Source organism: Phlebotomus papatasi, chromosome 1 (genome assembly GCF_024763615.1).
Source record: "Phlebotomus papatasi isolate M1 chromosome 1, Ppap_2.1, whole genome shotgun sequence".
NCBI lineage: Eukaryota > Metazoa > Arthropoda > Insecta > Diptera > Psychodidae > Phlebotomus > Phlebotomus papatasi.
Window position 1 is genome coordinate 110,631,930 of NC_077222.1, and position 13,347 is coordinate 110,645,276.

The 13,347-nt window shown below is 33.8% G+C and overlaps 1 protein-coding gene across 3 annotated transcripts in view; it reads right to left on the bottom strand.

Moving 5' to 3' along the window:
* The window catches only part of LOC129799264 (E3 ubiquitin-protein ligase TRIP12), a 48,479-nt gene that overhangs the window by 29,760 nt on the left and 5,372 nt on the right, over nt 1-13,347 (bottom strand). For all 3 annotated transcript variants that reach the window (XM_055842995.1, XM_055842992.1, XM_055842994.1), the window contains exon 2: nt 646-789. In XM_055842995.1, the coding sequence (XP_055698970.1) occupies nt 646-700 (55 nt within the window). In that variant the 5' untranslated portion in view covers nt 701-789. The remainder of the gene's footprint in view (nt 1-645; nt 790-13,347) is intronic.

Genomic DNA, 13,347 nt, shown 5'->3' on the forward strand with positions numbered 1-13,347 from the left:
AAACTTCGAATATAAAATGATTCAAACACTTAAATTACACATTTGGACTCTCACCAGCGAAAATTAATGTGAATCATATTAAAATTTTAATGTGCAAGTGTGATAACACAATAAGTCTATTTGGGCCCTTTGGACTCTTACGAATGAAAGATTTTTCTGAACGAACTTAGAGCTAATAAAGTTTTTATGCCATTTTTTTCCAAGAGACAAGAAAAATAAGCAAAAAATTTAAAAGTCGTTCGTCAAACTGCCCCACTCTTCGCTACTATCCGAATATTATTACCCTGTTTACTTTCAGATTGTACAATTTCAAAATCCGAATATATTTTCTTTATTTAAATTTTTACTGAGGAAAAAATAAGATTATCAAAAATATAAACTTAAAAATGCCTTATGTTATTGTTTTTGTTCATAAAATACTTCACACTTAATTAAAAAAAAATCATCCCAAATAAGCCAGTGAGACATAAAATTGATCTGTCTTTGAATTCACAACAAAAATAAAAAAAATGAAAAAAAAATAAAATCAATGTCTACAAAACAAAATTAGGAAAATATCAAGAAAATAAAAAATAAAAACATCCAAAAAGAAATTGTTAGACATTGTTTAACTACATTTTTTAGAAGAAGAAAAAAATCAATTACCAGTATGCCCCTCCGTCACTGCAGAGAGCGATTGATTTCTTACGGAATCGGCCATAGACGACACTTCGGTGTCCACTGTCCATCAAACATGCCCTACGCAAAATGCGGGGTCTTTTGCGCCTTTTATGAATTGCTGAATTCAATCTGTTAGAAATGAGATCATAAGAAGTAGCATTAGTCAAAATATTTTCCCATTTAATGCTTCTTTTTTTTTGACAAATTTAGAGTTCTGGGCCTCTGTAGAAGTTTCCGTAACGTTGAGAGAAAAATTGTGGCGAGATTTTAATATTTACAGAGGAAAAAAAGGTCATAAGAAATCACATGCACTTTGACACTCAGCATCTCACTTTCAGTGCTTAATCTATACAAGTGTTGTCCTCCAGTTACTGTGAAAATATCAAGATTCAGACGGAATTTCATCAGAGAACCTCAAGAGAAAATGTAGGAAAAAATAAATCACACAAGTTTAAAATTGGGTTCCAACTTTGCTCATTTCTCACACACAGTAGCGTACTTAGGGGAGGAACTGAGGGAAACCCGCCCCGGGCGAAAGATCATTCGGGAACCTATAATTCGAAGAGGAGCCTAAAATTTAAAGCGTCAAGCAAAAAGAAAATTGGGGTATTTTTTACGAAAATTTCAAAAAAATAGTGGCCGTAGGGCAACTCCAAAGGCGTTCTAGTAGCAACTTTTAATATTTAAAGCAACTGCGCAAAATTTCGGACAGCTTACAATATCGGACACTTCTTTGTTTTTCAAAATACCAACAAGAAATAAAGGAATATCGCCCCGCGAACTAGATATTGTAGAAAAATTATTGGAAGAGTTCGGGGAAGGTCACGGGGCTTCGAGAAACTTGGTGTCCGATATTGTACACAAAGCAATGTCTAAATTTCAATGCTTCCATTCCATATTATGCTATTTCAGAATGACAACTTTTCAGTAGAGCCTTGAAATTGGCGACTACCAATGCTGACTGTGTCAATTTTTATCTCGAAATAATAGAATATCTCTTTACCCAGACGTCGGATGATCACCAAATTTTCCCGAGTTGTAGATCCCGATGCCAGGAACAACATATCTCTCGGAGTAATAAAAGACTGAGTCGACTTAGCATCGTATGGAATGGAATCGTTGATTTGTATTCAATTTCAAATCTATTACAAAACCATTTTAGAACTAATTCCAAAGGAGTTCTAGTAGCAACTTTTAATACTTAAATCAACTGAGCGAAATTTCGGATAGCTTGCAATATCGGACACTTCTTTTATTTCTCAAAATATAAAAGAGAGACAAAAGAGTATCACCTCTACAAACGAGATATTGTAGACAAATTCTTGGAAGAGTTTCCGAAGGGCATGGCCTTCGGGAAACTTGGTGTCCGATATTGCACACACAGCAATATCCTTATTTGTATTCGATTTTAAATGCATTAACAATAGTTTTAGGATCAATTCCAAAGTAAAGTATTGGTAGTAACTTTCTGCAGTTGTAAGAAATTTTAGATAGCTTGAAATATCGGACACTTCTTGTGTTTCTCAAAATATCAAAAAGAAACAAAAGAGCATCGCCTCTACGAACGATATGCTGTAAAAAAAAATTTGGGAAAGTACGGGGAAGGTCAAGGAATTTTGAGGAACTTGGTGTCCGATATTGCGAACAAAGCAATACCTATATTTCTGTATTCAATTTCAAATCTATTTAGAATAATTTTAGAGAAAAATTAATTATGTACTTTTTGATGTTCCAAACATTCCTGAAAAAGTGCCACATTTCAGAACTAGGATCCTGGGGCTTATTCATCAAGTCTTATTCTTAATTTTCCGAAAAGCGCGTGTACGAAATTTTAGACGCTCAAAACAAAAGGGGCCTGTAAATGCAATTTTCAAAATTTTAAAATTACATTTACTGACCATTTTTCATAGTTTACTCCCAATCAATACACAAAATAACATAAAAAGAAGATCCTAGGCGCCAACGAACCTAAGTACGTCACTGTTCACACACTTTCTTCTCTCTCTGACTCTCTCATTCTGCATCCCAGCATAAAATTTTCTTCTCTATCATTTGTAGAGATTAAACTCTGTGACTGTGGCAAGTCCAGACTCTTTCATCTTCAATCTCTCGCTCTCCATTCATTTTTGAATGCTTTGTTATTGTTTTTATCTGGGCTTTTTTCCCCTTTCCTTCACAAAATGAAAATTCATTTTCTTTCTTTCATTCTCGCACAACTTATACAACAAAACACGGGATTCTTTTCTTATTCTCTCAATGTTAGTGACCCACACAAATTACACGATTACAGTTATCATAAGAAGAACCTCTTCCCAATTACCACAAGAAATCCTACGACAAATTCTTCCACTATCCACAAGAAGTCACTACCAACTGCCATTAGGAGTTCAAGATTTTCTTTGTGCCTTGTCAACTTCTGCAGGATGCAGCCTACTTTCATGGTGAAATTGTCAAAGAAGTCTTTTTCAATCCTCCACTAGCAATTTGGGATATTTCTTTGTGAAGAAAACTATCTTCAAATGCTTTCTACCTGAGCAACTTCCAAATTCGATGGATGTCTTTACGAAACTCCGAAAGAACACACCTTTTCCAATACACAGGGAACAAGAGACAAAGTTGCATCTTTATTATTTGTTCCTGTTCTTCGTGTAGATCTCATAGACTGAGAAAAAGTGTATTTCAGGTTTATTTCGGCAAAATTTATTTGAGCAAAAAATAAATGGACTATTCCAACTATTCAGTGTTTTCCTTGACCCTATAACATTGCAAATTTTAAACTTTTTTATGATGAGAGACTTGCTTTTGTAACCATGTTTTTGATATTTAGCGAGAGTGAACGAAATTTTTGTCCAAGTCACCTCGATGACCCTCATCTGTTGTTTAGAAAAACCAATGATGTTTACAAAACAAGAATTATTGAGTGTAAGGGAGAGTGGGGCAGTATCAGTATCAAACATGGTAGATTGGATCGCTAAAGACCATCCTTAAGTGCTAGAATTAAAGAAAAGCTTGCGAACAGGAGGGGATTATCCACATCTAGGGTACAGAGAAAGCCTGCATGATACTGGCCTTCATGTACTTTAAAAACTTAAAGCAAAATTTTCAGAACTATTTATGAATTCATCCAATGTGGTAAACCATGATTAATCATCTATTTAATCTAATGAATTATTGCATTTCAGAGCGACCACAGTTAGCTGAAAAAAAACAGTGCTTTCAATATATTTTTGTTCAATCGATTAGCAAAAATATGCTGACCAGTCAGCAGTTCTCAAACAAAAAGTGCTAACCAAATGGAAATAGCATTGCAATCGCGAGTGTCGTTTTAAGACTGGCAGAATTTAGCTGAAAATACATATGTTTTCAACTGAATTGAAATCGATTAGCATTTGGTGCTCGTTAGGTTATGTTACTTATGGGCTTAAAACGATTCAGTCTGATCCTTGCATTGAATTCAATTTGGAATCAACCAACTTGTTGACAATAGAGTTGCTCAGAGTAAAAACAATCTATCGTATGTGCATTTTTCTATAGAATATCCGGTTTTAAAAATATCCGGTCCGGCACTACGGCCGTCCGTCCAGCGGTCTGTCCGGCCGATTCTACGTAGTACAAACGCTACTGGTGAGAGAACGGATAGAGATATCAACAAGCGTTTTTCAGCGAAGGTTAAATATTGGGTGGACGACATCAGATAGTGATGTCAGATCCATCCCCCCTTACGCCATTTTAGAACACCCCAAAATTTTGTTTCCTCAATAACTCAACCCATATGGCATCAATAGTTCTCAAATTTTAGTATGTTGTAACTGGGCCTAAGAGCTTTCGATTAAAAGTATAAAGACTCTCACCGAACACCCCGACCCGAGCTAGAAAGGGTCAAAATTTGAATTTTAAAGTATTCATATTTCCGGTTCTAATTGTCAGAGTTTGAAAAATTTTGGGTGACTTGGAAAGTTCACATTAACTGCCACAAATACTTGAACACCTCATTTTCATCCGATTTAATCGAAGGTTCGAATAATCGAAAAAACAATTTTCGAAAATTCGATATCGAATACCTCGAAATTTCTATTTTCAGATAAAATTTTAGTATAGTGTAGCCTGAGGTCAAGAGCTCTCCTACGGTGGGTCGCACTTTACTCTCGCTCTACCCTGATCTCAGCTATAAGGGAAAGTAATCTGACTGGACCATAACTTCGATAACTTCGGTATTTTTGAAGTGATTCCGGTGAAATTTTAGTATCTTGTATAGTAAAAAGTAAAATAGATGTATATAGTAAATGCAGATGTAGATGTAGTAAATACTAAATAGTAAATTTCATTTAGTTATTTTCTTATCAATTCATTACATTTTTAAATTAAAATTTTAATTTGTAAAATCCAAGCAAATATCCTGTGATAGCACAATAATATTTTGTTATTTTTGAAAGTTATAGGGTAAGTGTACCAAATTTCGACCAGCTTGCAATTTCGGCCACTTTATTTGTTCCTGAAATTTCCATGAATTTTTAATTTTTGCATACTCTAGAGATTATGTAATGCAAAAAATTACAAAAAAAAATGTCGCTTAGATGAAGGAGATGATTGAAAAACACTTTTGAAGAATTCCGGAAGGGCAAAGAACTATGAGAATGAAGGTGACCGAAATAGGCCACCAAAGCTATTTTTTTTATTCTTTTTAAAATGCATTAAGAATGATTTTAAATAAAATAAAGACGATAAACTGTCTACAAGATTCCAAGTAACACTCCTTATAAAGAATTAACAAAAAAAATTAAATTTGTCTTAGAAATATTACATTGCAAACTTGAGACTTTGGCGCTTGCATGTAACTATGCCGAAATTTGGCACACTTATCCTACATGTGTGAACTGGCCCATTGTCCCCTATTCTAACACTCTACTAAATTGATATTTATCCATTTCTTTGAAAAAAGATAAAAAATTTCAATATTTCCTTCTATTTGCACAATTGTTATACCCTGTGATATGCATCTATACCCCTCGGGTGAAGTTTCAGGATACACCTGGCATATTGCAAATGATGAAGAAAAGAGAAAAATTGAGTACGAAGGTACGAACGAATGTCCAGAAATGAAGAGTTTTCGAAAATGATTTTCCCCATCAAGCAATGTATCAAAACAGTACAAAGTCTAAATCAATTTTCCAAGTGTTTTTTTTTTCTCTGGCAAGAAGAGAACTTGGGTATTGTAGAAAGGCAAGAATTTTTCTGACATAAATATTGAAGGCTTTTTTTTTACTTCTCTCCAACCCCCTACACTTCGTGACTTGAAAAATATTTTCCGCATTCAACACACACACACGGATATTTCCGTTGAGTGAGAATATATAGAACATTTTAGTTGGTGAAAAGTGGAAAATTCTGTTTCTATATTTCTCATATTAGGAAGAAGGTTCTTTTCTGCCGTAAGATTTTTATTGTGATTTTATGTGAGTGTGTTTAGAGGGCACAAAATTATTGATCGCAATTTTTGTCTGTTGGTTATTCTCTGTTTTTTTCCTTTTAGTTTTATGTGCTTTCCAAAACCACCAAATTTTCGAGAGGTTTGGAAGTAGAAATGGAATACTTTTTGGGGCTTGGAAAGAATTTAATGAGTATCCTTTGTTCTGGTTTTACTTGAGTGCCTTTTGAGACTATTCGTGTGATAGAGGAAATGTCGGGGATCTGCTTTAATTATTTTCTAACACTACGCAACACTAAATGTGACTAGGGTAAGTGTGCCAAATTTCGGCATAGTTGCATGCAAGCTCCAAAGTCTCAAGTTTAAAATGTAATATTTTTAATACAAATTGATTTTTTTGTTATTTTTTTTTACAAGGAGTGGTGCTTGGAATCTTGTAGACAGTCTGTCGTCTTCATTTTCTCTATATTCTTTTCTAATATATTTTAAAATGAATAAAAATGTAGACATGGCATTGGTGGCCTATTCCGGCCACCTTCATTTTCATAGTTCATTGCCCTTCCGAAATTTTTCCAATGTCTCTTTCAGATGATCTTGTTCGTAGAAACGACATATTTTGTTATTTTTTGCAGTAAGGTAAGTGTGCCAAATTTGGCCAGCTTGCAATTCCGGCCACCTTTTTTGTTTCTCGAATTTCCATGAATTTTTAGTTTTTACTACTCTAGAGATTATACAATGCAAAAGAATAACAAAAAATGTAGCTTCGACAAACGAGATCACGTGAAAAAGATATTGGAAGAATTCCCGAAGGGCAAGGAACTATGAGAATGAAGGTGGCCGAAATAGGGCACCAAACCTATGTCTACATTTTTATTCATTTTAAAATGTATTAAGAATGATTTTAGAGTAAATAAAGACGATAAACTTTCTACAAGGTTCTAAGCAACACTCCTTAAGTATAAGGAATGAAAAAAATCAATTTCTATTAATGATATTACATTTCAAACTTGAGACTTTGGCGCTTGCATGCAACTATGCCGAAATTTGGCACACTTACCCTATATAATCTCTAGAGTATGCAAAAACCAAAAAAATTATGGAAATTCGAGGAACAACAAATATGGCGGAAATTGCAAGCTGGCCGGAATTTGGCACATTTACCCTATGTGATTTTTTTAAGAAAAGCACAAATATTTCTTTAAAAAAAAATTGATACGCAACGATACAATTTGAATCATAAAGAGCAAAAAATTAAGATAAGAAGTCACTGAAACATAATAGAAATAATTTATCCTCTCCATAAAGGAGAAAAAGTCCCAAAACTTTTTACAGGTCATCAAGAAAAGGAACTTTAGGGAAATTTCACAGACATAACATGAGAACAGAGATAGTAGAATATGCCTGAATTTCTTTAGATCTGTCGATTTTTCTTCTTCCACCCACGACAAATCCAATTTTCTGCCTTCAGCTTCAATACATTTTAACCACTCTTATCACACTCTTTCCTCACACCTCTGCAACTTTTCTCGCCCTCGACTTTTTCTATAAGCAAGTGAGAAGATTTTCTCTCTTAACGCCCTTGATAGAAATCATCCACAAATCTTGCACTGTTTTTTTTCCTCTTTAATACTCTCCCAGGGATTTCTTTTTCCTACAAAATATTCCACTAAATAACCTACGAAATGGTTAAAAGAGGAAAATTATGCCACATCTTTCACTTTCTTGCCCACACATAATATTATCTCATACTCTCTATCAGCCCAAATAAAAATAATTGAGACTTGTATTCACTTTGCATTACACATTTTTTTTTCCTATTTTCCATGTTCCACCCAAATTGTCTCAAACGTTTTCGATTTAAATTAATTAATTACCTACTCTCTATTTCCTGAATGTTTCTTTTTTCTGACGCACATTATTTATATCTGTTTTTGACCTTTCTTTCTACCCTAATTTTCCCAATTGTAATACTCATACTGATACATATTTTCCTAGTTACTATGAATATTGTAATTATTGAGCACAATCATCACAAAGAGACGTTTAATTTTATTTAAATAAATTATATCGACACAGTGTTAAATTAATATTGAGAAAAATTCGAAAATAATATTACAATAACGTTAATTTTCCCTTTACGGTAACGATCTGAAATCGGTGTTAATATTACCTTTTTGGTATTTTAGGGGTTAAAATTACCCCAAAAAATTGTAAAATTAACATGAATGAATATTGATATACTTTTACATCTAAAAAGTGCAATCGTTACGACGATAAGAAGTTAACTCTACTCGCTTTTTTTTACAGTGATTGAACACAGGATCACTCTTATAAACCATTACGGGAAGTGATTGTAATTTGGGACAGGGTGTATGTAAGCACCAATGTTCAAAGTAAATTGCTATATTTTTTTCAATAAAATTTGAAGTTTTTAGTTCCTTTTTCAGAGTGTTCTTTGGAACATTGAAAAGTAGTTTATCGGCTTTTGTTTACTCTAAAATTAATGATTTATTTACTTGAGTGTAATTTTGGACACATTGATTATAATTTAGGACAGCTGATATTTCATAAAAAGACTCCCATTCTTTTCCATTTCAGGAACCCAATATACCAAGTTCTCTTCTTATTTATTAGAAGGAGCTGTAAAATGTTCCAAGGACCCCAGAAACTTTGCATATAATTTATTGAATAGACTTGAATTTAAATCTACACTCCAAGAACGCGCAGATTCTTCTATTTTCTTGGCCATTGGTCTAATCGAAATGTCAAAAATATATTTACAAAACAAAATTTAATGTGTGTTTGGCATTATGTCCAACGCATAGTAACTTTCGTTTTGTAAGCATGTTTGTGACATTTCAATGAAAGTAAATGAAATAGATATCTAGTCATCTCTGTCTCCCTCATAGGAAATTTTGAAAACATGTTTACAAACAAAAGTTACTGTGCTTTGAACATTATGCCCAGCAAACAATAACTTTTGTTTGTAAAGATGTTTTCAAATTATTCTATTAGAAGGAGCGAGATAACTAGATCTAGATCTCACTCACTCTCGTTGAAATGTCAAAAACATATTTACAAAACAAAAGTTATTGTGCGTTGGGCATTAAGCTCAGTTCACAGTAACTTTTGTTTTCAAATATTTAATTAAATTTATTTTGATGTACTGGGCTATTTCTGATATTTTGTACATTGTTTAATTTACAAATTTATTATTCATTTTACAATGTTTCGTGAAAAAAAGGTAAATTCAGACGCTTCAGTCATTTGCACCGGGCAGGACTTGAACTCATTACTATGATAGTCCAATTGTTGTCTCATTGCCCAAGAGCTAAACGCTCTTATTATGCACAACGCACAATAATTTTTGTTTAGTAAACATGTTATTGATATTTCAATGGGAGTGAGAGAGATCTAGATCTAGTCATCTCGCTCATTCTCATGGGAAATTTTGAAAACATGTTTACAAACAAAAGTTATTGTGCGCTGGTCATTACACCACGCAGCTTACTTGTTTGCAAATACATTTTCAACATTTCCTATAAGAGTGAGCGAGATGACTATATCAAGGTTATATTTCCACGCGCGGAAAAGGTTAAAGCATGTTTACAAAAGATACTGTGCCCTCGAAATTAAGTCCAACGCACAATAACTTTAGTTTTGTAAACATGTTTTCAACTTTTCAGTGTGAGTGAAAGAGACCTAGATCTAGTCATCTCGGTCACTCTTATGAATCGTTTCGAAAATATGTTTACAAAAGAAAAATTATTGCGCACTGGGCATTATGTCCACCTCACAATAAATATTGTTTTGTAAATATATTTTTGACATTTCAATGAGAGTAAATGAAATCTAGATCTAGTTATCGCACTCTCTCTCATAGCAAATTTCGAAAACATGTTTACAAAACAAAAGTTATTGTGGGTTCGGCATTATATTCTAGTTGATATATCAAAAACATGTTGACAAAGCAAAATTTACACAGTGTTGCTTGTAAATATGTTGCTCATTTTTTACAATTTCAGAGTGGTGAGCACTCTGAAGTCGCCTTCAAAGAACATCAGCTACCGTAAGCTTATCTCAGCTTATCACTACTCATTGTCTATTTTAAATAATTTGATTACAGAAGACATAAAAAACTAATAAATATAAAGATAAATATAATAAATGTATTATTTCAGTACAGGAAGATAAGGTAGAGCAGAATGTTCATTGTGTTGTTCGAAAAAATCAATATCTTCTTTATCAGACAGATCACATCAAAAACAAATGGTAGCAGGGGTAGAGAACGTAGAGAAGAATTAGTAAATTTCTTTTGTTTGCTAAACTGGCCACAAGGGGGCATTTGACCCTAATATATGCAATTTCAGCATGTTTCTTGCAATTTCATTCTCTCTTTCTCAGTGAGTTTACATTGGGAAATCTCCATGAAGAATCAATAAGAATCTAGTGGGGTCGTGCAAACACTTCCACCCAAATTTAATTCTCTGCAAAGGAACTCCACGAGAAGTCTATTGGAATTGGCATGGGGATTCTTTAAGGGGATTTCTCTTAACAATATTACACTATTTTAAGAAGTCTCTATAGTTCGTCTTATTTTAGAGGCCCCTTCACAATTCTGATCTCGAACAAAGAAGTTACGAATCTGTTTTTTTTTTTAAGGCTCAGTGACACTTTCCGACTTCTCTCGCTCACTCTCCGGACACAACAGAGTGTGAACCACTTTTGCATAGGGAGAAGGGTCGTCATGTGTCTCAAAAAGCCCAGAGAGTTCGACACACCAAAGAAAAGAGGATGAGAACCGCGCGTAACCTACAGTTGGTGTATTTCGCGTATACAATTTTGAATGCTGCGTATGGTTGGGAAAATTCATGTCTGGCAGAGTATCAGACACACCATCAATTGGGGTCACTAACCCCTTATAACTTATAAAGTAATCTCCTTCGTTACACACTTTGCCACACTCCATCTCATTCCCTTCTACTTCTTTTTCACTCTCTCCCTTTTTCCGTGTGAGGTGAATTTTGATATAGCATTTTGTCCTTCCCTTCGGAACCAACTCTGTGACCCTCTTTATGCACCCTCCGCTTGTCCCCAAAACGCGCCATTCACCAGTTTTACCTCAATTCTTGCCAGGTTGGCCAATGCATTGAAAACTCAAAAGATACTTCTTCATGCTGTTTTTTCTTTACTTCTTTGGGGAGGAAACGTGAATTCAAGTAAATCTTATTTTTCCCAGTAAATATCCCTTATCTTTCATAAAGGATACACACAGCACATCATCATCCGCCCTGTCTAAAGCTATTTTGGTGAACATTTCTCTAACTCTGGCATCTCTTTGGATTGCCATCAAAAGTGTCTGTGTGTTGATTCTGGACACAACAAAATAACACTCAGTGGACTTGATTCAAGGCCTTGTCTTCATCCTCCTCTCCTTCGGACTCTTCTTCCTCAACTTCTTCCACTCCACACTCTTCTTTCACGCTCCAAGATGGACTTTAGGTCGGTATCGCAAGTTGAATGACTTGTTTTCAGTTTCTTTTTTTCCAGCTCCTCCACCAACATCGAAATCTTACCATAATATTTTTTTTCATTGGCTATGCTATATACACACACCTTATGATATTTTTATGTACTTAAAAAAAATGCTCAACTGTAAAATACCACGAAGAAGATGATATCCAAAAAGTATAACCTAAACTATTTTAGAACTCAAAGAACTACTATCATCTTCTTTTTTTTGGTTCCCAAGAGAAATCTCCTTCAAAATATGAATCAAACTTTTGCCTCAATCAAAATGAAGATGAGACATCCGAAAAAGGGGTTGTTTCCTCCAGCAGACATATACACTGTTAAGAATTCCCATTGAACACATCAAGTTCCTCAAGTTCCTCCAAGTCAGGACGAACAAGAAGGGAAAAACAAAGATTTCCGTCTCAAAAGGGGAGTTTTTCACCGTCTTTGTCCTCACAATATTACATGAAAGTCTCTACCCTCCATTTCAACTTCATTTTCATTCATTTCCACATTCATTCCACTCCTGGAAACAAAACTTGTTTTGAGATAAACTAAGAAAAATCGAAGAAAATTCCAATGAAGAACTCAAGACATAAAAATCCTATTAAAAAACATTTTCCGCATGATAATTAGTGCAAATCTGCTGATGAGATACTTCAAAATCGCACTGTGCTAAGAATCATTATCAAATAAAATAAATTTCCACACAATTTTCCAACAGCACACCCACACACAGCCATGCAACATTTGGAATTTCACCTGTTAGACAGCTCGATTGAGGCATGGATTTGCTTAAAATTATTTATAGCTAAGCTGATAGTTTAGCTAAGACACGTGTTAAGGGGTTACGTGGGCCACAATAGACAATAATAAACGCCATAATTTTATTTAATTTTTTTCAACATGATAAAAAAATATTAATTTCAAGCTCTTACTGTGTTATCACACTTGCACATTAAAATTTTAATATGATTCACATTAATTGTCGCTTGTGGGAGTCCAAATGTGTAATTTGTTTGTTTGAATTATTTTATATTCAAAATTTGATCTACTTGTTGATAAAAAGCTAGACTTGGCCCGCAAAATTTGATAAAAAATTGATTTATAGCATTAATGCGAAAAATTAATGCGATTTTCTCTTTAATTTTTTAATGTGAAAAATATTTATGCTTTAGGTAAATTTAAACTTATTTTCGCAGGCCAAGTCCACTTCTTAGTCAATAAATAGAAAAACCCCAAATATTAAGTAACTCAAAGACACATAACATATTTGGACGCTCAAAAGCGACAATTAATGGGAATCACATTAAAATTGTAATGTGCAAGTGTGATAACGCCGTTAGGCATATAGTGACCAGCACACACTAATTTTTGTTTGTAAACATGTTTTCGAAACTGACAGTGAGAGTGAGCGAGATAACTATAGTAAGGTGGGGTAACTGGATCGTTTTCCGTAGAGTGCTACTTAAACGCTTGTTTTTGGACTGATGAAATTCTTTTTTACTTCTTCTAAATCCATAGAATTATTCACTGTTTCATTCAGAAACATAATATAAAAATAAATATCAAAAATATTAAAGAAAATTTCTAAAATAATGATAATAGTGAAATAAGTCAGCATGCACTACCTGGGTCGCCTTTTCGCTAATTCACTTTTAATTAATCCTTTGGATTTAAAATACTTTTTTTAACAAGAAAAAAACAATAAATGTTTTCAATGAACCCAGTTGTCATTAGCGAAAATA